Source organism: Amblyomma maculatum, chromosome 3, assembly GCF_055883805.1.
Source record: "Amblyomma maculatum isolate TAMU_Amacu chromosome 3, ASM5588380v1, whole genome shotgun sequence".
Taxonomy (NCBI): domain Eukaryota; kingdom Metazoa; phylum Arthropoda; class Arachnida; order Ixodida; family Ixodidae; genus Amblyomma; species Amblyomma maculatum.
In genome coordinates, this window is record NC_139346.1 from 170,762,433 (window position 1) to 170,788,360 (window position 25,928).

Genomic DNA, 25,928 nt, shown 5'->3' on the forward strand with positions numbered 1-25,928 from the left:
GAAGCCTCTTCGTTTGGCATCACAGTTGAAACTTTTGTCTCGTTGCCACCGCTACTCCCGCATAACCCGTATAGAAGCTTCGAACTTGCGGCCCACAAAGCAATTGTTTTTTCGGCATAAATAATAGCCGCCTGCTTGAACGCTGCACGGAACAAGCGCCAAATGCTTTTTGATTGATTGATTGATTGATTTATAGGAAGGGAAAGGCGCGGTAACTGTCTCACTTGTTTTTCTGTGGACACCTCAACCGCGCCATAAGGGAAGGGAGGAAGGTGGGAGTGAAAGTGGAAAGAGAGAAAGAGGAGCCATAGCGGAGGCCTACTGAGTAATTTCGACCACCTGGGGATCTTTAACCGTAGCGGAGGTCCGTAATTTTGACCACCTGGGAAGCTTTTTGGACTGGAGAGCTCATGACGAAGCATTGGCCGGTCGCAAAGTCAAAAGTACAAATGCGCGAACTCAATGAATGATCGGTGTCGGCCTTTCCATCAGCCATCGACACTCTCTGGAAGTGCCGCCGTGTCACGTGACTCGATGTGACTGACGTGCAAAAAAGCGAGCGTCGCCGCGATTTCAATAGCAGCTCTTCCATAAACTATCGACACTCCCGCAGGTGTAATTTGTGCTGTGAAGTAAAAGTTAAAAAAGAAAAAGAAAAATTCTTCCCAAAAAAAGCACGTACAGTAACTGAATGTTGCACTTAAAGCTGTAGAGCAAACAAATTCGCCGTAGCCTCCCTGATATAGTTTTTAACTTGCTCTTATTAACAGTGTCATGCTTTGGTTTCGATTGTAAGTGGACTCCCCCTGCCCAATTTTCTCATTTTAATGAAGGGGTCGGCTTACAATCTTGTAAATACAGTACTCATTTGCTACCCCACACTGTTGTCATGCGGTGAAGCCAACCTGACCAAATGCTCACCTGGTAGGCTTTGCTACCGAAATTGCGGGAAAACTGTAGCTAAATTTGGCAAGCAATTACTCTCTCTATAGCATCCTGGTTACAGGATTTGACATCTCGTGACACATGGTGGCTAGCACCAACGTATCATCCATCATGGCTTCAGTGCAAAGCAGGCTGGGCTTAACAATGCCTGGGTGATGTGTTCAATTCAAACATTTTCTTTTTCTCACTTAAAATTAAAATCTCTCCAATATAATATGTAAGAGGCCGCAATTTGTATTTTTTGACCTACCTCAGTACAGAACTTGAACATGCTGAATATGTGACATATTCAGTTTTTGCTGCTTTAACGATTTAGCTAGCCAAATACCGTATTTACTTGAATGTAACGCGAGGGGCGACTTTCCATGCTGCCCAGTGGAAAAATAAAAATGAATGTAACATGAGATAAAGAGCTTGAAAAAGTACCTTTAATAGACATTATGGCCATTGCAGTATAATCAGAAACGCTCATTCGTCGTTTTCGCCAGAGGCCGAGTTCTCGGAAATCCAGTCTTTCTTTTCACTCTCGTCGATTCGGAAGTCTTTGCGGCAAGGTCCACATTTAAAAATCACCTCCCGCTGCATCTGCCACTCATGTAAGGTAGATTAGCAACATCTAGCCGCCGAGTTACTGCAGAATTTCCGGTTCCTTCTGCTATCATAATAGCCTTTTTGAGGCAAGCGTGGCACAATGCACTGCGCATTGCCATCGTGCCAAATACAATAACAACAGAAGTAACCATGCTAAACCACTGCGAAAGATGTGACAAGCACGTGATCAAGGAGACATGATTCTGAGCCCACGAGACGTTTTGAGTTTGGAAGGATTGGGATTTGGCTGATTTGGCTACTCTGGTACCCATGCTGCCAACATAACATCGTAAAACCGCGGAAACCGACACAGAGTGGTGGCAGATTCAATATGGCTGCATCCCAGCATTGCTTTAGCCGACCGAATTGCAGTATTCGATTATAACGCGAGGGTAGACTTTGAGAGTCAAAAATCATGAAAAAAACTCGTGTTACATTTGAGTAAATAAGGTAGTTGATGTAACAGACAGCTGCACATCTCTGAATCATCTAAGTCATGCATCTCAAAGATTTGACCGTACAAGCTTGACTGAAATTTCAGGTGTGTCACATCTCAAGCTGCAATATCTTCCACTGCTATCTGATTTAAGTTGCATGCGGTCACATGAGCACTCTGCGCGTGTCATTGCGCTTCCGTAGCATGACCAGAAAGGAGGCTTTAGTTTGAATTATCCGCACATCATGCTCCTGAATACCAATCGTAGGACGCGGCATCCACGATTTCTAGCAAGGGTCCTTACATAGACCAACTGTAGACCGACAAAGGCATTAACGACATGTTTTTTTTTTATAAAGTGGATGAGCAGCGCACCATAATGCTGTCAAAACATCCTGCAGTGCATGCAGAGTGTGCACCCGCCTAAAAGACACGCTGAGATACACGGTGTTCTGAGCATATGTGTTCATTACTTGCAAAGTCGCTGTGTATGCCTAAATAGTGTATGATGTACTAGATCAGTTACGCGTAGCGATGCTCCGGCGCTATAATCATTTTCTCATTGCAATACAAGCACTGAGTTCCTGCACATCTTGTATGCAATCAAGGTGCTTTAGCTGGTTTACAAAAGCGACGATGTGAAGGATACACAGCATGTTCTCACCCGAAAGAAAACGGTTGACGCCTTCGGCGACATCGACATCCTGCAAGTGCTGGAAGGTCTCCGTGTGATACAGGCTGATACGTGATGAGTTCTTCAGTGCGATCCAAAGTCCCGTGCCCGAGTGAGCCATGAGGTAGGCTTGGCCGCCTTCCTCTTGGTCCAGTGTATGCGTCCTCTGCAAGGCAATCCATCCGTTAGGCCTCACAGACACAGTTGCGTCCATGATCACAACTTTGTTTCAGTCAATTTTGTCAATGATGACGTTGTGCGAATCAACAAGGTTGCATGCTGAGTCAGCATGATCCACGATCTGCCACCGTGAGCCTCTACGGCGCGTGGGCGGTGCACATGCACTTGGTCCCAATCTTGTGCCGCCTTCAGCATGTGGCGCCATCTATCGGCGTCAAACAGATCTGGGCATGCGCAGAGGAACGCGTGGTAGCGGATCACAGTAACGGATCGCGCTACACTAAAGCTCTCTAAATTTTTCATATCATATTGATGGCAGCAGAAATAAGCCATATCCTTGTTGGAATGTGTGCATTCATGCTCCCTTTCCTTTGTAAGCTTTTCTTAAAAGCGATATTCATGTAGGGAACAAGAAACCATTGAGCGACAAGGGAAAGGGGCATACCTGTATATCTGACGTAAATGCGTCGAGCACGTAGATCTTGTCTGCACAGGCACAGTACAGCAGGGTGCCGAGGGGAAGAAGGGAGGTGATGGGCTCTGTGCCCAAGACGAGCACACCGGGAGAGTTCAGGTCCCAACCACCGGTGCCTGCACACACCAAAGAAAGAAAACGATGAGAAATAAAAGGAATCACACACCCTCCCCTTTAGAAGCTGTGCATGTGATCAGTGGCAATGCAGTGTGGCTACATCCCTGCCTGAACATGATGAGAACATCCTGAAGCTGTCTGTGCACAGGATTGTTTTGTTTTTTTACATGAAGCCACCCATGGTGTGGTGAGTTAGGTTGAAATGGCAACACACCAATACCATCCGCAGTGTTTTCCCGTTACAGTTAAACCTCAATTGAATTCTTTAAAATAAGAAGCGAATTTCTTATAGAACAGTGAACTCCTCACATCACAGTTGATCTAGTATGCCCAAAATCCTTCACTATGCATTTCAGATCACTAATTGCAAAAACTTTACTTCTGTTCTTTTCCAATAACAACGGTGTTATCATTTGTATGCCTGTTAGATGGATGACGCCCACTTGCCCACACACATTCCAATGAGCATTTTGGTGCGTGCCCAGCTTCAGCAGTCAAGTCCATGATACCATTTTTCCTTGGGCTTGCTTCGAGCTAAGCAAGAAAATTTCACTGTGATGAAAATGTAGAAAAGTCTGTTTTGCTGTTCTGAATCTGAAAACATGCATGTTCTATGGACCTGAAGTGGACCTGAAATTATGTAAACTGGAATACTTTGTCATATCGAGGAGATTATTAGTGCCATAAAACCTTGTTAATTTAAATTTCAAGAGACCGAGAGAAAAGTTTGAAGTATCTAAATTCGAATGGTCAAATTGCCCCAAAAAGCTGCCAACAACAGCTTCTTGCATCCCAATAAACATATTTGATGAGTAAGTGAAGAATGGTGCCCCGATTTAGAAATGAGAACAGCGCGACAAAAGGTACTTTCCATGCTTCCTTCAATGCTTTATTGCGTGTATAGTGTCGGCATCAAACAGAACTGCTAGAAAATCTGAAGAGCATGCCACATCTTTCGGGGTGCGATGAAGTGAAGCTCCAGCACTACAATGCCACCAATATCTCGAACAGCAACGTTACGCACGGGAAGGCCTCACTATAACAACTAAACAGCGCATGGCGAGTACAGTTTTAATGCACCTGGAGAAGGAACAGATAAAACCACGTGGACGGAAGTGAAGAAAACGGCCCAGAAGCATCAGCTCAGCAGCACCAAAGAAGCGAGGAAAAAAAGTAAAGAGAGGAAAGAAAAAATTTGGAGGACGCTTAAGCTTCGCCTTAAGCGTCCTCCGTCATCGCGCCCTGTTCGCACAGTCTACTCATTCACTTGTCGCGCTTTTGAGTGACACAAAGACGTAGTTCACATGATACAACACTCGTTAACTTGTCCAAAGCATGACTGTTTGGTAATTACTTGTTCTAACATCGTTGCCGATCCGAGCCGGTGCGATGAAGATCTCGGAGGCCATGCCCTGTCTATCTTATTCTGTGCGCCACACGCATGATGGCGCTATGTGCACGCCAAGCGAAGAGGAAGTACAGCGGAAAAGTAATTTGCCACCCGCTTAACTGCGTGTTCTGTAATTTACATGCTCATAATTATTATTATACGCCACAATACACTTCTCTAAGGGACATTTCTGAGACAACACCGCAATTAATAGACGCGCCTTTGTCCATTTCAAACCATCTAGCTGGCATGGCGGAGTGGTTAGCGTGCTCGTCTCGCACCCCGGAGGCCCACGTTCGATTTCTCAGGTCGGCGATTTTTCCTACTTGTTTTTATTTATTAATGCTTTTGGGATTTTTCGCTCACGGCCAACGCCGGACGACGCGGGACGGCGGCTGCCGCCGCCGACACCGACTTTTCTGTGACACGGGGCCCTTAATGCTATCGCGTTAATACCAGCGACACTCTGACTGACATCCGCTCGTCGTCACAACTCCCTATGCGTGCTCACAAAATATGCACTACTGACTCTGCTGCATAATTCACGATCTGAGTAGGGCTATCTTGACGATTCCTTACTGTGCCAATCATACCTGTACGCTGCCACCCAAGGGACCCCGTTTGAATTGCCTTTGCAGTATCTGCGGCATCCAAATTAGCGAGCGTCCAACGTTATAGACACGAAAAAGTTTGGTCGGGCTAGAGTATGCAGTTAAAATCATACAAATTTCAAAACTGACTAACGAGCTTATATACAAATCTATTAGGTTTCCTGAATTTTTATTTCAACCCTAGAAGCGACACTTGAATACCTTTCTGTATACAAGAGAGACAGAAATCACAGTGCAAGTACTCAATTTCGGAGTCAGCATGGGCGTATTCAAAGTTAAAAAAATATGGCATAATTGCTTCTCAAATACCCTCTGTGCATACTTTATTCCTAGTTTGCCAATGCACTTCAACACTCAGCAAATGGTGGAACATTAAAGGTTAAATGTTTGGCTGTGCAAAAAGATATTTCTTTTTTCTTTCCGCACTGCTAAAAGCAAAAGGTGTGAAAAATGTTTGAAATTTTCGAATGAATAGAATATGAATATGAGAAAAAAAATGCCTTCAAATATCAAATATTTGATTAGAGGAAAAAAAAAAAACTGAAAATTAGCTAACACTGTTTATTTATTCTCAAATTCACATAGAATCTGCAAATAAAATTAAACCAGAATTGTACAGGAGTGTGTGACCTAATCTTCATAAAAAATATGGCGTAAATTTCATCCAGGTTTCCACGTACCGTTTTTTGTACAAGAAGGACAAGCATGAAGCCGGGGGAGCTGTTATATCGCTGCTGAATACAATAAACTCTCGTTAATACAGCCTTCAAGAGACCAGAAGAAATGTCCGAATAAACCGAAAGCTCATACTATCGAATAAGCCTGAAGATACAGACAAAATCCATTGGCACCACAGTGATTTTAAGGCAAAAGTCTTTAATGCCTCATCGTTGTCAACAGAAGGTTGTCAGCAGAGGTGTAACGTGTTTGACAGCGAGAGTTAAAAATAAATTAATAAATCTTGTCTCCACCAAAAATCAAACCTCCATCCCTTGGATCCCCAGCCCAGCACTTTACCAGCTGCGCCACATCCCGGATCGTGAAACGCTCTTCATAATTCCCTTTGTCTACCGTGAGGATGATAGCGGGATTCCGCGAGTGACAGATACTGCATCTTTCCTTTCCTGTAAACAAATTATAGAACGCCGGTGAACTTTGATGCATTCAATGAAATGCTGGTTGTGCGCGATGTACCCTCACGACAGGTCATGAGGACACCAGGCGATGATTCATGCATATACGAAGCTGACCCAGGCGTCCGTGCAGCGCCTTTCATTTGCCTCTTCTTCGAATGCCGCACCACACAGCAAACAGCAGCAGACCCAGTTGTCTAGGAGACGTTAGTACAGCAGGCATCAGCGGCGTTTGAAATTGATTCACAGGATAGAAAAGGCATAGTATCTGTCACAATTCTCCTGGGATACCTGTACCATGCCCAGGAAGGTGGGAGTGAAAGAAGAGAGGGAGATAGAGGTGCCATAGTGGAGGGCTACGATCCACTGCACTTTAGTGGTTCAAAGTGCCCTCTAGAATTTTTATCTGATGAACACCTGCACGATGGTTGTTTACATTTGAGATGAAGTCGAAGAGTAAGAACTATGTTTTTTCTTGGTTTCATCAAGTGCTTCGCTTTGTACACACTGTCGGGAAGGCCCCCCTCACAAAAGAAAAGGTCCCTCGTTAGAAAACAGCAGTTGCATTCTGAAGATACTTCACTGCACACTCAAGCATTGCAATGAAGTGCACAATGTAATGAAAATGCAGCAAATCTGAAAATTTTTCCTGTACTTGATTTTTTTAGAATACGTATCTGAAAAATTCCGAATATTAATTAGTTTTTCGAACACAAATATGGTTTGGTTTGGTTTATGGGGTTAAAGTCCCAAATGACTAGAGAGACACCGTAGTGGAGTTCTCCAGAAATTTTGACCCCCAGGGGTTCTTTAACATGCACTAACATTGCACAGCATGCAGCCTGCATCGAAAAGCAGCCACCATGGCCGGGATTCGACCCCGCATCCTTGGGCACAGCATTCGAGCGCTGTAACCCCTGTGCCACTCCGGTGGGGGCTGTGTGTGCGTGTGTGTGCGTGTGTATGTGTGCGGGACAAACACAAATATAAATTGAATAACAGACATGTCCGATTCGTATTCGACTCGCGCACCCCTACTGCAGGCCTGTCAACAAAAGGTATGGTGGATGCCCAGCTCAAGTTACACGCAAGTAGTGAGATTCTAATGCCCCGTCATTCCTATGCGATACCTAGGATCAAGAGAGGGTGTTGCTGACCTGTGTCCCTCTGGTAGATGTTGAGGGAACCGTTGCTCAGGGCTACATAGACACGTTCACCATGGTACAATATCTGGGTAACAGGTGCCAGCACTGTGGTGCTGCCTACTTCAGTCCACTTGTCTGGAGACGAGGCCAACAGGAGGATCAGTCTGGAACGAAAAGCAACACGAGAGAAGATGCATGCATAACTCAAACAAATCCCTGCCAATGCAAGGCAGAATTCTCGTCAAGCATTCTCCAGCTGCAAGGCGTAAGCTGAAGTTACAGCCAAACAGTCTCCAGCAATTCAAAATGGTGGCAGAGGTGCCTTGAAATGTCAATAAATCAACCATCAAAACCGTGTCAGCCAGAATTAGAAGAGCTAATTGGTACCACTAATGCACTGCATGCCAATTTTCCAAGGAGGCGGCATTGTGAAAGGGAGGTTTGACTCGCACAAGGTATTTTTTGCAGTCCTTGTTGAAAGACAACGGAGATTAATTTGGTGTTTTGTTTACGGGGTTTGACACAACAAAAGTGGCTCAGGTTATGAGGTACATGCAGAGCAGCAATGGCTCGGAGAGAGCGTGTCCGGTGTGCAAAGGTGGCCGAACCTCTTTGTCTCGGTGGTGATCCAGACGGTTTCGGCTGCGCCCGGTGGTGGGGGCTGGGGCGGGCTGATCTCGGGGTCCGGGGCGGGTGGCACCGCCTCCATGGCGGCAATGCGCGACTCGGGCAGGTCGAAGGCACCCACCGACCGCAGGGCTATGTGCTGCAGCGAAAGGATCACCAGGTGGCTGTTGACGCCGTCCGTGCTGCACAGCCAGAGGAACTGGCCCCGCAGGCTGCCTGGGCTGGCCGGTGCCACGCTGTAGAAACAGCCACACTTCACCTGCGAGGATGGAGAGAGAAAATCCCCAGTGCCATTGGTGAAACATTAAACATTAGCAAACATGGCTACGAGATACTTGTCCCTGTATGCATGTTGTCCTTATCAGCATTCTATACGAATCCTTTTTGATTTGATAGTATGAGTAAGAAAACAAATCTCTACGTAATCATCCGAAGGGCCAAGAGAAAGCGTTGCACTAAAATTTTAACCACTCTAGCATTTTGCAAGCTATGGCGTGGTGACGTTACTAAATTCTACCACCCACAGTGCGAAGAGAGGCTGAAATCTGAATTAAAATCAAATTTTAACTGTTGGTTTCAGGCCACGGGACAGTGAAAGGCACACTGGACAGACGTTCACAAGCACATGAGACTGAAAACTGTAGTGATAGCGACCTCTGTGGGCGTAGAGGCCGGGTAGAGAGGCGTCAGTCGGACGAGGAGAGGTAGCTTGCTTGACGGCCTCTTGTCTTGCTCTGGCACATCCCAAGCTGGCATATTGTTGGGGTCTGCAAGAAACGGCAAGGGTCATGACGAGTGTGACAATGACAGTGCCACTGAGAACCCTGCCTTGCACACAGATAGACTAGACAGTGGTTTACAAATGATTTCAGGACTTCAGGTTTTTAAAGCCGAAAGCTATGCATTATAACACTTGCGTGTTCACTGCTAGCTGACAATAGCACAGAGATATTTCAATGACTACCAATATACAGGCCTTAGCACTAACTCAACACTGACCATTACCCAATCCCCCCTGATCCCCTTCATTCATCCTGTAAATAATAACAAACCCATCCCTCTTGTCACACCATCAATTTATTAGGTATTCTTTACTGCAGCAATAGAGGTGCAATGTATGCATAGAAAGAAAACCAGATGTTACTGGCATGGCACTTGTGGACCTAAGACAGGAAACTTTAGGGCTACGGGACTACATGCTTGAAACCCTTACTCTAGTTCGTCGATCGTTATTTACACTGCACGCCTCATGATAAACACTGCTATAAGTGGGGAGGCAGGCACATGCAAAGTGACAGCTGGGTCTAGCTAATCAATTACATGACTTGCACATTAGGGGTAATAATGAACTTTTTTCTGCTGTCACCAGCAACGTCACCAGCAACACATGCTCAATACCTGCACGCCACATTCGTATCAACCAAAGGCAACTGTCAGTGACTGCTGTTACACACAAAAAAAAGGTCCAGCCTGTAATGACTAAAAACACTTGTTCCAAGATACAAAGGAAACAAAGTAAAGGAATGCTTGGAGTAAAAAACAACATGCCGTTTGCGCCCCACGGCACGGCATTTCCGGCCAAACAGCACAGACCAGTGCAGGTAACGAATGCCTTGCTCACCTAGAGCCAGCTTTGCTAGGCGCAGATCTGTCGTCCAGTCCCTCTTTACAGCAGGGCTTGACAGCTGGAAACTAACTTGTACTTTCTGGGACCTGCATTTTCAGGGCGTCGAAACAGAACCCTTTTAGAACATTATTTACTTTTCTCTTTCACTTTATCCTTCTGCGCTCGCAGTTACAAAATACAAAAAAAAGCATTGGCACTTCACCATAACAATCCTAGATCTGCCAGACAGTTTAGTTGGCAGGCAAAGGTGCACTGAAAGCAACTAATATACTCTCCACCTGCCTTATTTTAACCATACCTTAGCATTTACCTTCACTACAAACCAGGACAGGATGGTTGAGATTTAAAATGAATACTGCCATTCAGAATGAACAATTGAGAAACAACACAATACGACCAGAAGGCTCCAAGAGAGGGTGGAATCAAGCCATACTTTGACTTCTGCGGAAGAGCCAGTTGAAGGCAGCAGCTGTCGAGCAGGGTTATCTCTTCATCCTTCTGACGCACTGCGTCCTGAATACTGCGCGACATGCTCTGCACGCTCTCCACCGAGATCTCCTGCAAAAGCAAGAGGAGCGGCCATGAAGGAAAACATGGCATGGCTTGAACAGACAGGGAAATCGACAGGAGGTCATGACAGGAGGAAAACTGGCTTGTGACAAAAATTCCTCTCAAACAACTTGCACCCGCAACTATATTTCAAGCGGCCCTGCCAACTAAATCCAACGTACTATTCCGTTTCGAAGTTTGCCACATCAACAGCCCTGCACAGCTGAGGTAAAATGCAGCAAAATCTTGGACGACATGATCCCACTTCACACGAATTAGCAAGATTCCCTGGTCTGAGCACACTGTGTACAATGAGCAGAACTTTGGTTACTCCAAACAACCTCCTGTGCCACTACAAATAGAGACACACGAGCTGTGGCAACACAGTCAAGTACTAAACACTAGGACCATTTTTTTTTGTTAAACTCACACCAGCTACACCGGTGCAGCAATGTAGCAAATCTCCAATACCTCCAGAGGTTTTTTTTCTACGCTAGTGTAGCCGGTGGAGGCTAAAAAAAAAAGCCCTACTGTCTATAAGTAGTGCAGGCATGTGACATGCGCGCAGGCCGATGTGAAGGAACTTAGCATTGCTGACAAAATCCCCTTCCCCAAATATTCATGCTCCGCCGTGGTGGTGCAGTAGTTAGGGCACTTGACTAGTGTTCCCAAGGATATGGGATTGAATCCCGGCCGCAACGGGCGATTTTTGATGGAGGCGAAAAGCCAGGCACCCGTGTACTGTGCAATGTCAGTGCTCGTTAAAAACCCCAAGTGGTCCAAAATTCCTGGAGCCCTCCATTACGCTGTCTCTCCTAGCCCAAATCTCTTTAGGACATAAAACCCCCCAAGCCAAACATTCACGTCAAGGCGCAGGGAAGCTACCTTGCAGAAATGAGCTTAAGATGCAGGGAGGCTGTCTAGCAGGTTATGTTTACTGGCAAGGAAGTGTTCTTGCAATATTCAAATTTTTTATTTTTTTTTTCCATCTAGCCTGCCCCTAGAGTGCCTCGCAGACCATTCGTGAGTACCACAGAGCTGAGCAGAGAAAGTTCTGTTAATCAACCAAATGTTCTCGTACCATTTGTTGGCTTAATTGGAGTATCTTTGCTTTTTGCAACCATAACAGGCTCATATCATCGAAATTCTACGGTTATACTGGAGCTACGAAAGCTAGCCATTATCTGTACTGTGTCTCACTATGAATGTACCGTATAAATGAAAGAGCTATATGGTGTACCAAGCAATTTGAATGGTTGATCCATACAATACGCAGCTATGGTAATCTCAAAACATGCAACCCCTGCCGAAGCACAATTCAGTTCTACTAGAAAACCAACCAATTGATTCCTTAGCCTTCAATAGCAGCACTTGAGATCTATCCACTGGCAAATGTTAAGTTCATATCGTCAGGCATTCAGCATTATAAGCTGAACAGAAAATGCAATTAATATTAATATTAAAATGTTTTCACTGCAAATGAAGACAGGGCCTTAGCAGGGTGCTCTAAAGATCGGGCACATAAACAAAAGAATGAACTGCTACTATATTAAGACCAAATTCCTTTGCCTATGTTAATAAATTTCAGTGACTGCTTCATTCACTGAAAGGTACCTTCTATAAGGACTTTTCCTCGTGCGGCACAATGACCTACAATTTCTGGACGTGTCAGTACAATAAATTCCAAGTGACAGTTTGTCGCTGATGGTACCAGATGGCCGGAATGGCGCTACACTTGCTCACCAAAAACAGGAGCGAGAACCCAATCGTCAACAGCCAAGCTCTGCGCAGTGCCAGTCGTGACGCACTCACCGAGTAGGGTCTCCTGAGGGATTTGACTAGCACGGCAATCCTGCTCACAACTTCCAGGTCGTGAACCAGGTCGGTGAGCTCATCGTAGAGCACTTGCATGGAACCCGCACCTTCTGCACAGAAAAAGAAGAGAACTCTCAGGGCCGGTGATTTTGCAGCCAAGATGTGTCCGGACCAAAGAGGAAGGAAGAAGCGAGGCAGAGGATGAAACAGCTGTCTCTACAAAGGCAGCCAAACCATGTCTCAGATGTGAAAGCCTGAGCACAGCTAAGACTAACACCCACCAGGGTTTCCGAGGGGCACGAGGCGCCCCGCAGAGTTGCGTGCCCGCCCGGAGGAGGCGAGGAGGTTGCGAGTGGCCGGGGCTACGTCCTCTTGCACGTCCACATCTTGCAGAGGCACCGCCCACTTGAGACTCAGCCGCTCCCTGCCTCCTTGGCCTCCTCCTTCCGATGGCCTGCGTGCGTGTGTAAGTTATATCATGGCAGAGCACACAAACACAGGCACCGTGCAGCAAGTTCCAGGTTCTGACAAATCAATTTGAGCCTGAGCCCCAGCAGAGGTCACTCGGACATAATCATAGTTAAAGAGTCCCCTCACATGAAGTCAGCAATACTCACTGAAGAATGGCCATGCTAGTGGGTAAGTGCTTTTCAAAAGCTTTGTTGCTCTGAATCCATGGCCTCGACAGCTACATTTTAACAACTGAGCGGAGACTCTTGTATCATGAAGCCTTACATTTAGATCTGTACCGAGAGAATGTAGTCCTGCGGCTTTTGAATATGTCACTTGACAAAAGACAAAAATAAGCCATTATCTTTCTGCCTGCCTGGATGAATATTCGATTTACCTTCTACTGGCTCCAAGGAGTGCTACGAGATTACATCGAGTCAGCAGCCCACGTTTTCATGAGTCATTAATTCCTCCTCGGCCAGCGTCGATAACACTCTGACGAACAAGCAGACGAGAGTAGAAGTCGTTATCAATGACATGCTGTAGCCGTGTTAACAAAAAAATACACAAGTTTACCTTGAGGTCACCGTGACACAGACAAGAAGGTCATTCAGCAGGAAAATGCGACGCGCTTTCGACTTGACAACGAGCCCGCTCTGGTCGACTTCCTGCAATGGACACAAATAATAAACAAGAAAAGAAAAAGGAAAAATCACCTGTCTGCGCTCAAGCAAGCCCATAATCACAAGAGCCAAGCTGCACAAAATGAGGGGACAGGTTTTCCCCTTGTCATAAAACAACATAAAACAAAACAGAAATAAACAAGCATCAATTGGTGCTTATATAAAAACTAGAATAAACAGAAGTTGAACAGACTACATCAAACAATGAATACAGGCAGCTGCCACTAAATATCAGAGAAAAAGAGTTCCTTATTATTCTGTATGCATGTTTCTGTATCACCTGAATGCACAGTCTACTTTGTGGGGATGCACATGAATTCCTTGCCCCCATTATAACGGCCGCAAATACTTATCACACGAATTTACGCGCACTGTTAGGGAGGTTGGTGAGGAGAGGGCACACTGGTCATCCCCCACTGCCTCCCAGTCTCCTCCCAGAGGCCTCCTCTCCCCAGTCGAAGATGTGCCTCTCGCGATTCTCTCACGTCTTTCGGCGGTTGACTACGCACGTGCGTGGTTCTATTTTCCGCCGGGCAGACTGCTGCCGTCACCTTCGTTGCCCAGTTATTGTAAGCACTTACCACTGCGGGCCGTGAGCACGAAGCCACGCCAGGTGAGCAGAATGCTCCTCTCACTTCCTTGCGTGTGCTTCCCCATTCAGTAGTTTTATATCACCCCTGTACGCGAGTGGGACGTTGACTCACTACAACAGTTGCCTTTGAGTGCTGCATTTTGTTGTGTACTAGGGCAGAATAATGCGTGTATGTAACTCTGTGTTTGTCCCCTCTGGCCCAAACTAACCGCAGTGGCGACTTCTCGCACCGCGGGTTGGGGGAGAGAGCTCTATCGGTTAGGGCTGGCATGCCAGAGCTAGAAGGCGACTTCAGCGTCTAGCTCCCTCTGGCGCATTATTTCAAGAGTAACCCCAATAACTTGAATGCACATTAAAGCTAACACGTCCCCATGTGCAGGAGCAAAATCCCCCAAAAAGCTATAGGGTGAAGTTAACAAGTATAATAAAAAGGACTTATTTAGAGTAAAAAAATAAGCTGCTTTGAACTACTGGTTACTAAAAAGTAGCATGCAAACAAAAGTATTCATTCTCTTTTCTTCAAAAATTACCAATGAAAGTTGATAATTTTAATAAACTTCTTTACTCATAGTATACGGATTACTGTCACATTCTAATTCCATCTCGGATGGCTCACTCACCAGCTGAAGTACATCATCTTGCCGCAGAAGGAAGTGATCTGTGCTGTCCACCGTTGAGGAAGCTGCGGCCAACGCCTGAAAAGCAAGAATCGCAGGTAGCATAAAATTAGCCGCTATGAACCGACCAAATCAATACTCAGATCTTGTTCAAAAATAGCTAATGAACAGGCCCTGCAGTTTTCCCACAAAGTTACCACTTTCGGGCAGTCCTGCTTGTAACAAGTGCCCCGAAAGGCGGGGGAACAGATCATGGAAAGCCTTCACTGTAACAAGCCAGCAAGAGTTAAAGTAATACTATGCAGATATAGAAAAAAACAAGTTATGTTGTTATGTTCGACACTTTCATGTCACTGAAGTGTCCCACTGAAGTCAATTTGTAGAAATGAAGGTATCAGTACCAAGCTGTAGACATGTTGGAGACAAAATTTGCCTTTACACTGTGAACGCTCCACGGAACAGAAAAGCAGTTGCTTTTGCTTGAATCTTTGTTTTGTTCTTTTTTCACCACTGTGATAACCACAGGTAACCATGGGCAAAACCAGACATGGTTTTGCAATGGCTTGCACTCACTTGCAGATATTTGTTTCATGCACCTGTCTTCTATTCACTGTTCCCTCCCTTGTTCTCTGGTTTATGTTTGATCCTATCTTTGTTCCCTCCTCTTGTTGTCTGGCTTATGTTTGACCCTCTTTGTTCCCTCCCTTGTTCTCTGGCTTATGCTTGACCCTATCTTTGTTCCCTCCCTTGTTCTCTGGCTTATGTTTGATCCTATCTTTGTTCCCTCCCTTGTTCTCTGGCTTATGTTTGACCCTATCTTTGTTCCCTCCCTTGTTCTCTGGCTTATGTTTTACCCTATCTTAGCTCCCTCCCTTGTTCTCTGCTTATATTTGACCCTACCTTTGCTCCCTGCCTTGCTCTCTGGCTGATGTTTGACCCTATCTTTGTGCCCTCCCTTGTTCTCTGGGTTATATTTGGCCATATCTTTGCTCCCTCCCTTGTTCTCTGGCTTATATTGACCCTATCTTTGTTCTCTCCCTTGTTCTCTGGCTTATGTTTGACCCTACCTTTGCTCCCTCCCTTGTTCTCTGGCTGATGCTTGACCCAATCTTAGTGCCCTCCTTGTTCTCTGGGTTATATTTCACCATATCTTTGCTCCCTCCCTTGTTCTCTAGCTTATATTTGACCCTACCATTGTTCCTTCCTTTGTTCTCCGACTTATGTTTGACCCTATATTTGTACCCTCCCTTGTTCTCTGGGTAATGCATAGCCCCACCTTTCGTTCACCTCATTTCAGAACTAGTTATATACTGTAACCTTAGAATACCAAAAATGTCTGGTCAAGCCCACCCCAAGCACAGCCACCAGTGCCTAGAGACTGCAAATGATGGCTACCTTCAGTGAGAACTTGGAGCCCAGCGACCCCAGCACCTGCAACACAGCGTGGTGCTGCTCAGCAGCACGCTTCCGCTCATTCAGTGCTTCCGCCAGCTGCTCCAGCTGGGTGAGGGCCAGCTGCAGGTACATCCGGTCATCATGGCCCTTCGGTGTCTGCTTCAACAGGTCCTGCACAGAGAGCGGCAATGCGCTTCATGAAGGGGACCACAATGGTGTGGTGACCAGCATCAGAAGCCGCCAAAAACTGCCCACATTTCAGAAGCAAGAGAACCGACTTAGCCTCTCTGATTGGAATTTTTCTTTCCCAGACAATCCACCAGCCCAGTTCATCTCTTCTCACACCCGTCGGTGCTACTAGTCCCAAGTTCACAAGGCAGACATTTGCACTTACTGCTGTTCACTTGCTGACAGTTGCATTTGCAGACAGCGGCTACCTCACTGAATCAAAGAATGATCTGTATAACTTCCCAATAGTCACCAGTTATTTTCCCCGTTACAATCACATGTACCGGCATTCATTCACAAACTTATTTCCACTCAAAGCCACTAACGCTGAACAGCTGCCATATTCACAACCACTCAACAGTGCTGACTCAGACTTCCATGGCCAAACAAGTGCAAGAACGCATTTATGTCTGCGCCGACCTGTGCAACTGTGCAAGTGTCTACCCATTTCTACGAAACACATGCCCGAAGTTGAACTGAGCCAAAGGGCTTTGAAGAGGCATTATAATTTGCAAATAAGTGAGGAAGCATTAAATTGGCCAAGGTCAAGAAAGAGAAGGCCCCACCTGAAGGAGCAAGATGAACTGAGGAAACCTCTGCACAGGTTTCACCATAAGTCCAAAGAATGATAGCCGGTCAGGACTGTAGATCTGCTTGATCTGCCATGGGAGGGGAAAAAGAGAAAAAATACAAGCGTTCATGTCACTGACTGGCTTTGGAATCATTATAGCACATCTTAATATCAATGTAAACTCTTAGCTCACCAGAAAAGGTTAATACTGCAAGCCACCCTAACAAATAGCTAAACCAACTAACCTTAGCAATGGAGAAGAACTTTGAACCTCGTGAGGGATACTGAGGGATATTAGTTTACTTTAATTTCAGCTACTAAAGCAGAATTTTCACACTGGAGCATGCTGGGCCACAATTAAGATACAACAAACCACTCGGCCCTCACTCAAAACTTTATGCCTCGATATCAATAATCACCTCTCGGAACAACCGATAACACACATGCATGAGCATGCCATTTCCACAAAGCTATCCCTTGCAGTGAGCATCAACGGCAATGGCAAATTTTTTTCACACTGCATACTGGCTTAGCACATAGAAAATGGAGTCACCATAGGAGAACCAAACATGGCAAAACAAAACAAAAATATATATATATATACAATAAGCTTGCAACATGCAGAATAACATGTTGGAGTGCACTGGACACCATTAAATAGCCTCCAGAAAGCATTTCTGCATGGGAAAAATAAAGATATGAAAATGTGTGCACGCACAGGGAGGTGTTGCTATATGGGTGCAAAAGCAGGAAAAAATTTAATAAAATGTCCCAAGTGCACAAATGCCAATAAGTGCGCTGCTGACGGAAAAGTAATGAGCAAACATCAATTACACAGAGATAGCTCATAACTCTTAAGTTTGAACAAGAATGTTAGCAACAAAAACATTTGCTTGTTTAAAAGAGAACACGGACTTGATACATTTATCAAACTCAATGAAAAAAAAAAAAAAAAAGCACAGAGAAGAAACATATTCTTATTGACTCATCGATTTGCCAAACCAAAACCATTTTTTTTAAACATCACAAATATAACCCAACAAATCTTCAATGACAAGGCAATAAACATCTGAGCTCTCTTCATAGTGAAAAGCCTGCAACTCTGCTGCTCTGCAATCGGTTTCTGATTTTTTTGTGCCCATTTAAAAACTTCTGCCCTAAATCTGTAGTCTTTATCTTGCCACAGCATAGGTGGCAGCTACTGGCCAAATTTCTTCAGAATCATGAGTGGCACATGTCAACGGAAACGAAATGGTTGAGAAAGCAACTGTAGCAAAATTGGCGAGTGGCGCGCCCTAACCGGCCGTAACAAAATGTCACGCGTGTGAGGAAGAAAGAACAAAGGAAAACATAAAGCACGATCCATAATCAGCAGTGCTGGCACAGATGCAAGAATAACGAATGGACATGCAAACCTCTAATGTGCCAATGGCACTTTTATGTGACTTACGCGTCAATAAATAATACAAACTGCTTTTGCTAAATTTGCACTGCAGGCAATTCAAAATCAAGCGACCCTGACAAAAGGTGTCACGTGTCTCTTCAGAACTTGACAGGATCATTAAGAAGGAATGAACCTGCCCTACAAAGCGATTCTAAAGCTACCTGACAGTCACTTACAAATCAACCCACTGGAGACAAAATGTAGAAGCAGCACCACGGCACGAAGGCCAATACTGCGGCAGGGAATGCCAGTGGTCTCCGGTAAATGTTTTAGAGCTCTCTCTGCACGTGGTATATCCCTGAAGCACGAAACAAATCTAAATATAACAGCCGGTGCGTGCCAAACAAAACAAGGAACGGTGATAAACCAAAACTGAAGGGAAAAAAAAAGGCAACAGAAATAAGTATGAACTCAGGGGTGACAGGATGTGCCTCGAGAGACAAAGAGGAACGTCCAGGGGCAGCCAGGGGCGTGTTTGGTGAACAGGGTTCGGTGAACAGACTTCGCAGGCCACCACGCATATGGCGCACACACCACAAGTGCAAAAGACGGAGGCATTCGAGTGCATTGCAGGAGGGGACGAATGAGGAGCGATGCATCTCCTCCAACATTTACTGCATTCTCTTGGTCACTCTTTTTTCCTTTTTTTTTTCTTCTTCCTGACACACTCCTCACCTTGTAAGGATCCCTTCCCGAGCCCGATCCTTCTTCTGAAGGCGGCGGGGCACGCGACTGAGAGCATCACAAATGAAAACGAGAGAGAGAGATGGAGAGAGAGAAGGAGATGGCGCAAAGGGAAAAAAAAACATTCTTTTTTCTTACACTTTCATGTGGACACTGGACGGAAGCAGCCATAAAACCTGCGACAATGATATGCCTCCCATCGGACATCATTTACTCGTTACACTGGTCCCACCTGCCAACACCCAATTAACTAATATATAGGCTGCTGCTGCCCGACTCCGCATGATGCAAGGTCATGGAATGATTCCTCACTGACGAGAAAAGGGCATTTATAATTTGTGAAAATTTTGCCATGCATCCCACTTTCAGCGAAGATGGTACGTCCAATGCCATGTTCAATTGCTTGTCTGCTGAACCGGAATTTGGATTCAAGGGTGGGATGGCAAAGCAACTCTCTGACAATTGGCAATAGCAACGCAAACACTGATCTCCCCAATGGAGCCAACATAAGAGCATTTATGACAATGAAGAGGTAGACATTAGAACATTTCGAAAGTAATTTATGGAAGAATCTTGCTCTTTTCTCCATGGTGTGCACATTGGTACGCAGCCACAGCCTCTAAGGTGACTTTTACCTGGAGTACTATTCCGGGTTTCTGGTGCACACAATACTGCAGCCATAACTTTACGCAACCATGAAAACTATTAAGACAGATCCACATGTGGTTAATCGGAACAAATTTAGCAACAGGCCCATAAGAATTGTATTTCACTGATAAGTTACAACACACAAGTCAAAGAAGAATAAAAAAGACGTATACAGTGAACCCAGAGAGACAAGAATGCCATGCCTTGCAAAAGGAGTCCAAATTGAATACTATGTACCAGATTCAAAGATATGTTCAGAAAACCTGAAAATTTCGCCACAATTCACCACCTCCATAATAAACAGGCAAATGCTGCGCAGGAGCATTTCATACAAGCATAGGAGCACCAATTAAATAAACATTATGCGAAAATTTTGCAAAGCACTGTAATACCTTGTCTCCCAGTGTAGGATGAATAAGCACACACTAAAAGAGAAAAAATAATGCCTCACATACCTTGAGAAACTCTGCAAAAGCAGATTTGCTTTTAGCTGCCTGCTTTGCCGTCTCCATGGCTAAGCTGAAGTTGTTGATGAAGTCACTGTAGATGTCCAACACAATCGGCTTCGAGAACTGAGGACCGAGATTGCATGAAGGAGAGAACAACAGTGTTAGTGACAGGAGCGCTCTTGGTTTACCTCACTGATGCTTACAGGATATAATAATCCATATTTGGCGATCACTCCGCATAAAAAAATCTTGAAGCTCAGTGGAACACCACTGCACATCACCATTAGCAAAAAAAAAAAAAAATACTACAAAAAAAAAACAGACTAGAGCCCACTTGAACACAGCGCTGTTGCAAGCAATTGGCATTAACTCGATACCATGCCACTGTGATTCGATCACAACTGATCAAAAAACTCGAAGCTAATTTCGCACCACCAGCGGCGTAACAGGCTTGATGCACCATCTAGTTTGTACTTCGAACACCATATTTTTGTTTTCGGCATGGTTGGTACTTTTTGTAGCGTGAGCTACACTATGCGGGTTGGAAGTAGTTTCGTGTGTCCTCTGCGCCGACTAAGCTGCGGATGCGCGAGAGCCACGCTATGTCACAGGGACACAGCTGCGCCGCGGCCGCCCCAACCCCAGCGGAGGAAAAGGAGAAAGGGTGTGTCGAGCGAGAGAGAGGGAAAGGGACCGCAACCATGCCCATGACAGTACAGTTAAGAAGGAGGAATAGGAGAAAGGGAAAGAGAGAGCAACTGTGCCCATGACAGTGTAGTTCGTTGTTCGTAACTCGGCATTTGTAGCATGGATGAAAGAAGGGTAAGAATGCTGTTTCGTTCCACTCTTAAAGGCGTAGCTTAAGCTTTCTACCAATACCACCTAGAAGAATAAAAGGGTGTTGGTTCTACCGGGGTGTGTAAAGCAAGAGAGAAAGGGAGTGCAACCGTGCCCATGACAGAGTAGTTCGAAGTTCGTAAACCACCAGTGTTCGCTGACCGGCACTCGCACACCGATGCTTGTAGCACGGATGAAAGAAGGGGCAGAACGCTGTCGCATTCCACTCTTCCAAGATGTAGCTTAAGCGTTCTACCGGGATGTGTTAAGCGAGAGAGAGAGACAAAGGGAGAGCAAGCTCACACTACGTATATCCTGGCATAGCAGAGCTAAGCCACTGTCAATTTTTAATTTATTTCCACATGGGGACTATTTTTCAAACGCCTTTGAAGTTCAGGTTGCAGCGTAGAACGCTCCGATCAAAAACGTAAACCACGGGAACAGCGCCTGCTCTCAAAAAAAACTGTTTCAGGCAAAGTTTTTGCCTCTAGAGCAGAGTTGTTTGGTGCTATCAGCAGCAGTGGCTTAGAAGAGGGTGTTGCATATCCGGATTTTGATTCCAATATTGAAACTCAGCAACAACAACTCAGAACGTTCGCGGCTGCATGCGCGTACATTTCAGTTTCTGCCACTCATTTGTTTGTTTGTCATCGGAGCTCGTTCACTCGATGAAAATATGTCACGCTTGATATTTTTCTCATCTGTAGTGCCTCAGCAACAAATGGGGAGTAGTCCTCCTGCCATCTCAAAGGAAAGTTTTGTTTCAGCCAAGCATAAATCGACCTTAGATTGACACTCCGTAGCAGGCCACCTGGCTGATATGGAGCGTCAGTGCAAGGTTCACCAAAGCAGCGGACTTCTTTAAACTGTTTTTCGCAGCGGTAGTTCTAAATGTCATGTGCCTGAACACCGAGTATGCATTTGTTCACCAAACAAAAATTTCGATTACCGATTTTTCGGACATGCTCAATTAGTCAGACTTTTTCGCAGCGCCGTGATATCCTCTGAGCACCTGAACTTTTAGATGCATTGTGACTGATTGCTCGATATGCATATTTCATTCACCCTACCACTATTTGAGAATGCTTCACTTCAAGAATGATGATGACTGTAGTGAAGCATCCACAAAACAAGGCTGTTCATCCAACCCACAGTGGTGGGTTCGCTTTCGCGTCTGTACCTTGCCAAAACTTCCACGCCCACGCCCACGCGGTGTCGACCGCAATACAGCCATCGAATTGGCTTTTGATGAGCATTTTATAAAAGGTCTGCGTATTTCATTTGATTTCATCGCGCTTTGTTTCTAACTTTAACGTCAAGAGTTTGTCGGAAACGTTAGGGTGGCTACACTCCTTGTTTTTGTAAATTTTTGGGGAGCATTTGCAAAAGCAATCTTAGTTGAAACTGAGAACGATTTAAAGTGCTGCTATTATAAGTAAAAAAAAATTGTACTTATAATTTTTTTTCTTGAAGGATCAAATTTATTTCAAGTTGAAGGCTGAAATTAGCCTTTCTCAAGTAGTATGAGGAAAACATTACTAGTACCTCAAAACACATTTGTGCTATAACTTCCAGATTTTGCTGGAAAGTTTCAAAAAAGATTTAAAACATTTTGTATGTTCTAGAATTTATTATTAACTTTCTTCAAGCATTATTATTTTGTAAACTGAAATTTTTTATTCCCATCCAACCAATTTTGGGCTTTCTGAATTTTTTTTAAATAATTGCACTGAGTATTTGTATTAAAGAAATTTTTTTTTTGAATGTGCACTCTATTTTTATCATTAGAATTTTTTCCCCTATTTTTATCTCGTATAATTTGCAGCAAAAAAGTGCATCAGAAACCTATCAAAAAACATCCATTTTTTTCCCCCTGGTAACAAATGTGTTAACACATGTTAAGCTTCATAGCTTCAAGTGCTTTGAATAAAATGCACCCACATACTGGTATGTACAGTGCCTACATCTCACAAATTTGACAAAGACTGGTTAGGTGGACATAAAATATGGAAGTCCATTGGCACAAAGAGCCATTTTATATCCAGAAGCTGTGCAAAAGAGGTGAGCCATTTGAAGAGTTCTGGGGAGAGAGCAAAGAGGTGGCGCTCACCGAAGCAAGGAAGACCTCGCCAATGCGCTCCTGCTGGTCCCACTCGCAGACGCACTGTGTGAGGGCGATGCCAAATAGTGTGTGGCACTGCAGGATCTCCTCCAGCCGGAAGAACATGGTGTCCACTTTCCGCTGGCTCACCAGCGGAGGCTGGCTAGCCATCAGTGGACGCTTGAAGTCCTACAGTTGCAAGGGAGGTCAGTGATATCAACCCCCCTGCCGAATGCTTCTAGTGTATGGAACATGCTCAATCATGCTCACGAATGGCACAGGCTTTGCTGAGTCAAAGCAGGCTTTTACGATAAAACTGGTTTTCTCTTTGTCATCTCCTGCAGACACAGTGTCGGCAACAACGGCAAAAACTGCGATGTTTTTAGAAGCAAGAATGCTTCACCAGCTGCTATCAGGCACAAAGCATTTGACGCACAAACTGAAATCAAAATTGCAACATACCAAGAAACTTTTAACAGTGCCCAGATCTCGCAAGTATTGCCTCAACAACCAGCCGGATCAAAACTAACTTGTTTCTCGAATCAGCTGCTTTCCACGAATGACATCAGCTACCTATATGAATGCCATAAGTCAAAGACTTCCACTGCTGATTTGTTACAATTGACACAGTCAAGCCTAGTTATTAAAAGGATGCCTGTGCGCAGTGGGCTTCCATTATGCCCTGAAGCCCAGAATGACTGGACTAAACATAACACACTGGACCTTTAATTCCAATTTTTCACTGCTTATAGTGAAGACAGAGTGAACAAGCGAATGAAAGGTTACAAAGGAAGGGGCTCTAGAGAGAGGGATCCCCTATCTTTCCAGCTCCAGGCGAGCCACAGTGCCTCTAAAAAGGTGCTGAGGAACCCCATGTTATGGCTTGCAATGGACCTTGCCTGTTTGATATCCCCTGCTCTCTAGCATGATGCAGTCTAGGGCATGGCAAAAATGCGATGAAAGCTTGGAAGTGTACTCACAAGTATAAGCCTCTGGAGAGATCCCACGTAGGAGTTTTCACTTTCAACAATGTTATTTACAATGAGTCGCCTCTTGATCTGGAAGCCAGAATAACATTAACATCATAAGCATGCGTGCAGCATGGAGACTCCCGAACAGGGGAGGAACATGCATACAAAAACTTATGCAAATAAGGAAAGAACGTTCAGAGAAGGCACGTGCCTGCTCAGGTGTGAGGCCAGGGGGCACAGCGGGCAGAGTCAGAGGCGGTCTCTGCTTTTTGGGAGCTTTCACATCACCATAGCCTTCATCCTCTGCAAGGACAAAGCCAAGCATTAGTAGGTGCCAGCTACTGATAACCGCAGGGTCACATCTGCAGAAGCATTTATGGGCGGCTGCTGAAATGCTGGCATCGGTGAGACTAGCAAAACCCAAGACGGAATGACCAAGTGCCAGGAATCAACATCCCTCGGCTACTGTGAATTCGCTTCAACCATCAGTGTAAAACCTTTTTGCAATTTTGTTGTCCATATGCACACCAGTAAAAAAAGTAGTGCAAATATATGGTGTTTGGTTGGCTGATGGGGTTTAACGTCTCAAAGCGACTCGGGCTACAGGGGATGCAGCAGTGAAGGACTCCGGAAACGTCTGCTAGGTGTTCTTCAATGTGCATTGACATTGCACAGTGCATGGACGCTTTACTTTTAGCCTCCATCTAAAGGTATTTGCTACGGCTGGGGTTTAATCCCACATCTTTGGGGCAAATAGTCTTGTGACTTACGGCTACCTCAGTTAACAGACACTTCTGGCTGACAAGGGTGGCCCGCCGGTACACAGAAAACATACAGCAAGGCACGACGAGCGTGGCGGCAGCAAAATATGGCACTGCTAACAGTCAAGTGAAAACAAGCTAAGTAAAGATTAAAAATGCTCTTTTTGCCCCCCTTTCTTGCCTGTATCAATGGGATTCAATTAAAATTAGCAATTAAATGTGGTCAAACTATTAGCAGTTAAATATGGTCAAACTGACAAAGAAAGAAACTTGAGAAAAGAGAACTGAAAGCACGATTCCGTATTCAAAGTGAAAAAATTACTACTTTGCAGATTAAAACCTTTTCTACAATGCCGATGCTCACCTGACAACTGGCGGCTTCCCATGCGGCTCCCCAACTTGTCGGAATCAAAATCTTTCCGTCGGGTGGAAAAGAAGCGTGTGAAGCTGCTGGTCAGCTGCACAAGATCAGATGGGAAAAAGAAGTGGTCTTTCACCTCAGCAAAGCTGCTGTCAGCGAATGACTGCGCACAACATTGTTGCCAACACCGTTTATATGACTGAATTCCAAAACTAAACAATTCCTCTTCGTTATCAGAGTACAACTAGGGTGCCCGAAGAAAAGAAGCCTAAGCTCCTCTCCTGCCAGTACCTTTAGACATGCAATAAAGGCTGGCATAGTAATACCATACCACACTGTCTGGGTTACTATCGTAGTATTCCAGGGAAAAAAAAAGAAATTAAAAATAAAAAGGCTTACCAAAATTTTTGCATCATTTATGCTGCCACGAAAGCTGTAATACAAAAAAAAATAAGAAATGCTCTTCCTGCATCCACGTCACTTCGTAGTGACTGGCCAGCCCTCTCCTGAGTCATGGTATTGACACATTAACATCCAGGCATGCACCAACTGAATAGGCACTCAAAACACAACCCTGAAAGTCATTTTGTGGTCAACTACGCTGGCGCATGCTTTCTACTGGTCTTCTTTGCTACAATCTACCGTATCAAAGATAAAGAGGCTACATGTAGAAGGTAGAATAGCACAATCTCTAGTGAACATCAGAAGAGAAGAACAAAGACAGGGCATGAACATACATCCAAAGTGAAGCATAAAAAAATAAAATTGCTATTGCAACTGAATGCAATATGATAACAGCTCGATTACCCAGAGAGGCTAAGA

General features: G+C 44.9%; 1 protein-coding gene across 3 annotated transcripts in view; it reads right to left on the reverse strand.

The window, feature by feature from the left end:
* The window catches only part of LOC146196897 (rho guanine nucleotide exchange factor 10-like protein), a 52,416-nt gene that overhangs the window by 12,026 nt on the left and 14,462 nt on the right, over positions 1 to 25,928 (reverse strand). For all 3 annotated transcript variants that reach the window (XM_084598596.1, XM_084598594.1, XM_084598595.1), the window contains 18 exons: positions 25,110 to 25,203; positions 24,196 to 24,287; positions 23,994 to 24,071; positions 23,023 to 23,202; positions 20,082 to 20,198; positions 16,846 to 16,938; positions 16,052 to 16,222; positions 14,660 to 14,734; positions 13,341 to 13,432; positions 12,596 to 12,768; positions 12,312 to 12,424; positions 10,384 to 10,508; positions 9,945 to 10,036; positions 8,978 to 9,090; positions 8,305 to 8,582; positions 7,709 to 7,860; positions 3,271 to 3,416; positions 2,637 to 2,811 (listed from right to left, as the gene is read on the reverse strand). In XM_084598596.1, coding sequence (XP_084454722.1) covers positions 2,637 to 2,811; positions 3,271 to 3,416; positions 7,709 to 7,860; positions 8,305 to 8,582; positions 8,978 to 9,090; positions 9,945 to 10,036; positions 10,384 to 10,508; positions 12,312 to 12,424; positions 12,596 to 12,768; positions 13,341 to 13,432; positions 14,660 to 14,734; positions 16,052 to 16,222; positions 16,846 to 16,938; positions 20,082 to 20,198; positions 23,023 to 23,202; positions 23,994 to 24,071; positions 24,196 to 24,287; positions 25,110 to 25,203 — 2,359 coding nt within the window. The remainder of the gene's footprint in view (positions 1 to 2,636; positions 2,812 to 3,270; positions 3,417 to 7,708; positions 7,861 to 8,304; positions 8,583 to 8,977; positions 9,091 to 9,944; positions 10,037 to 10,383; positions 10,509 to 12,311; positions 12,425 to 12,595; positions 12,769 to 13,340; positions 13,433 to 14,659; positions 14,735 to 16,051; positions 16,223 to 16,845; positions 16,939 to 20,081; positions 20,199 to 23,022; positions 23,203 to 23,993; positions 24,072 to 24,195; positions 24,288 to 25,109; positions 25,204 to 25,928) is intronic.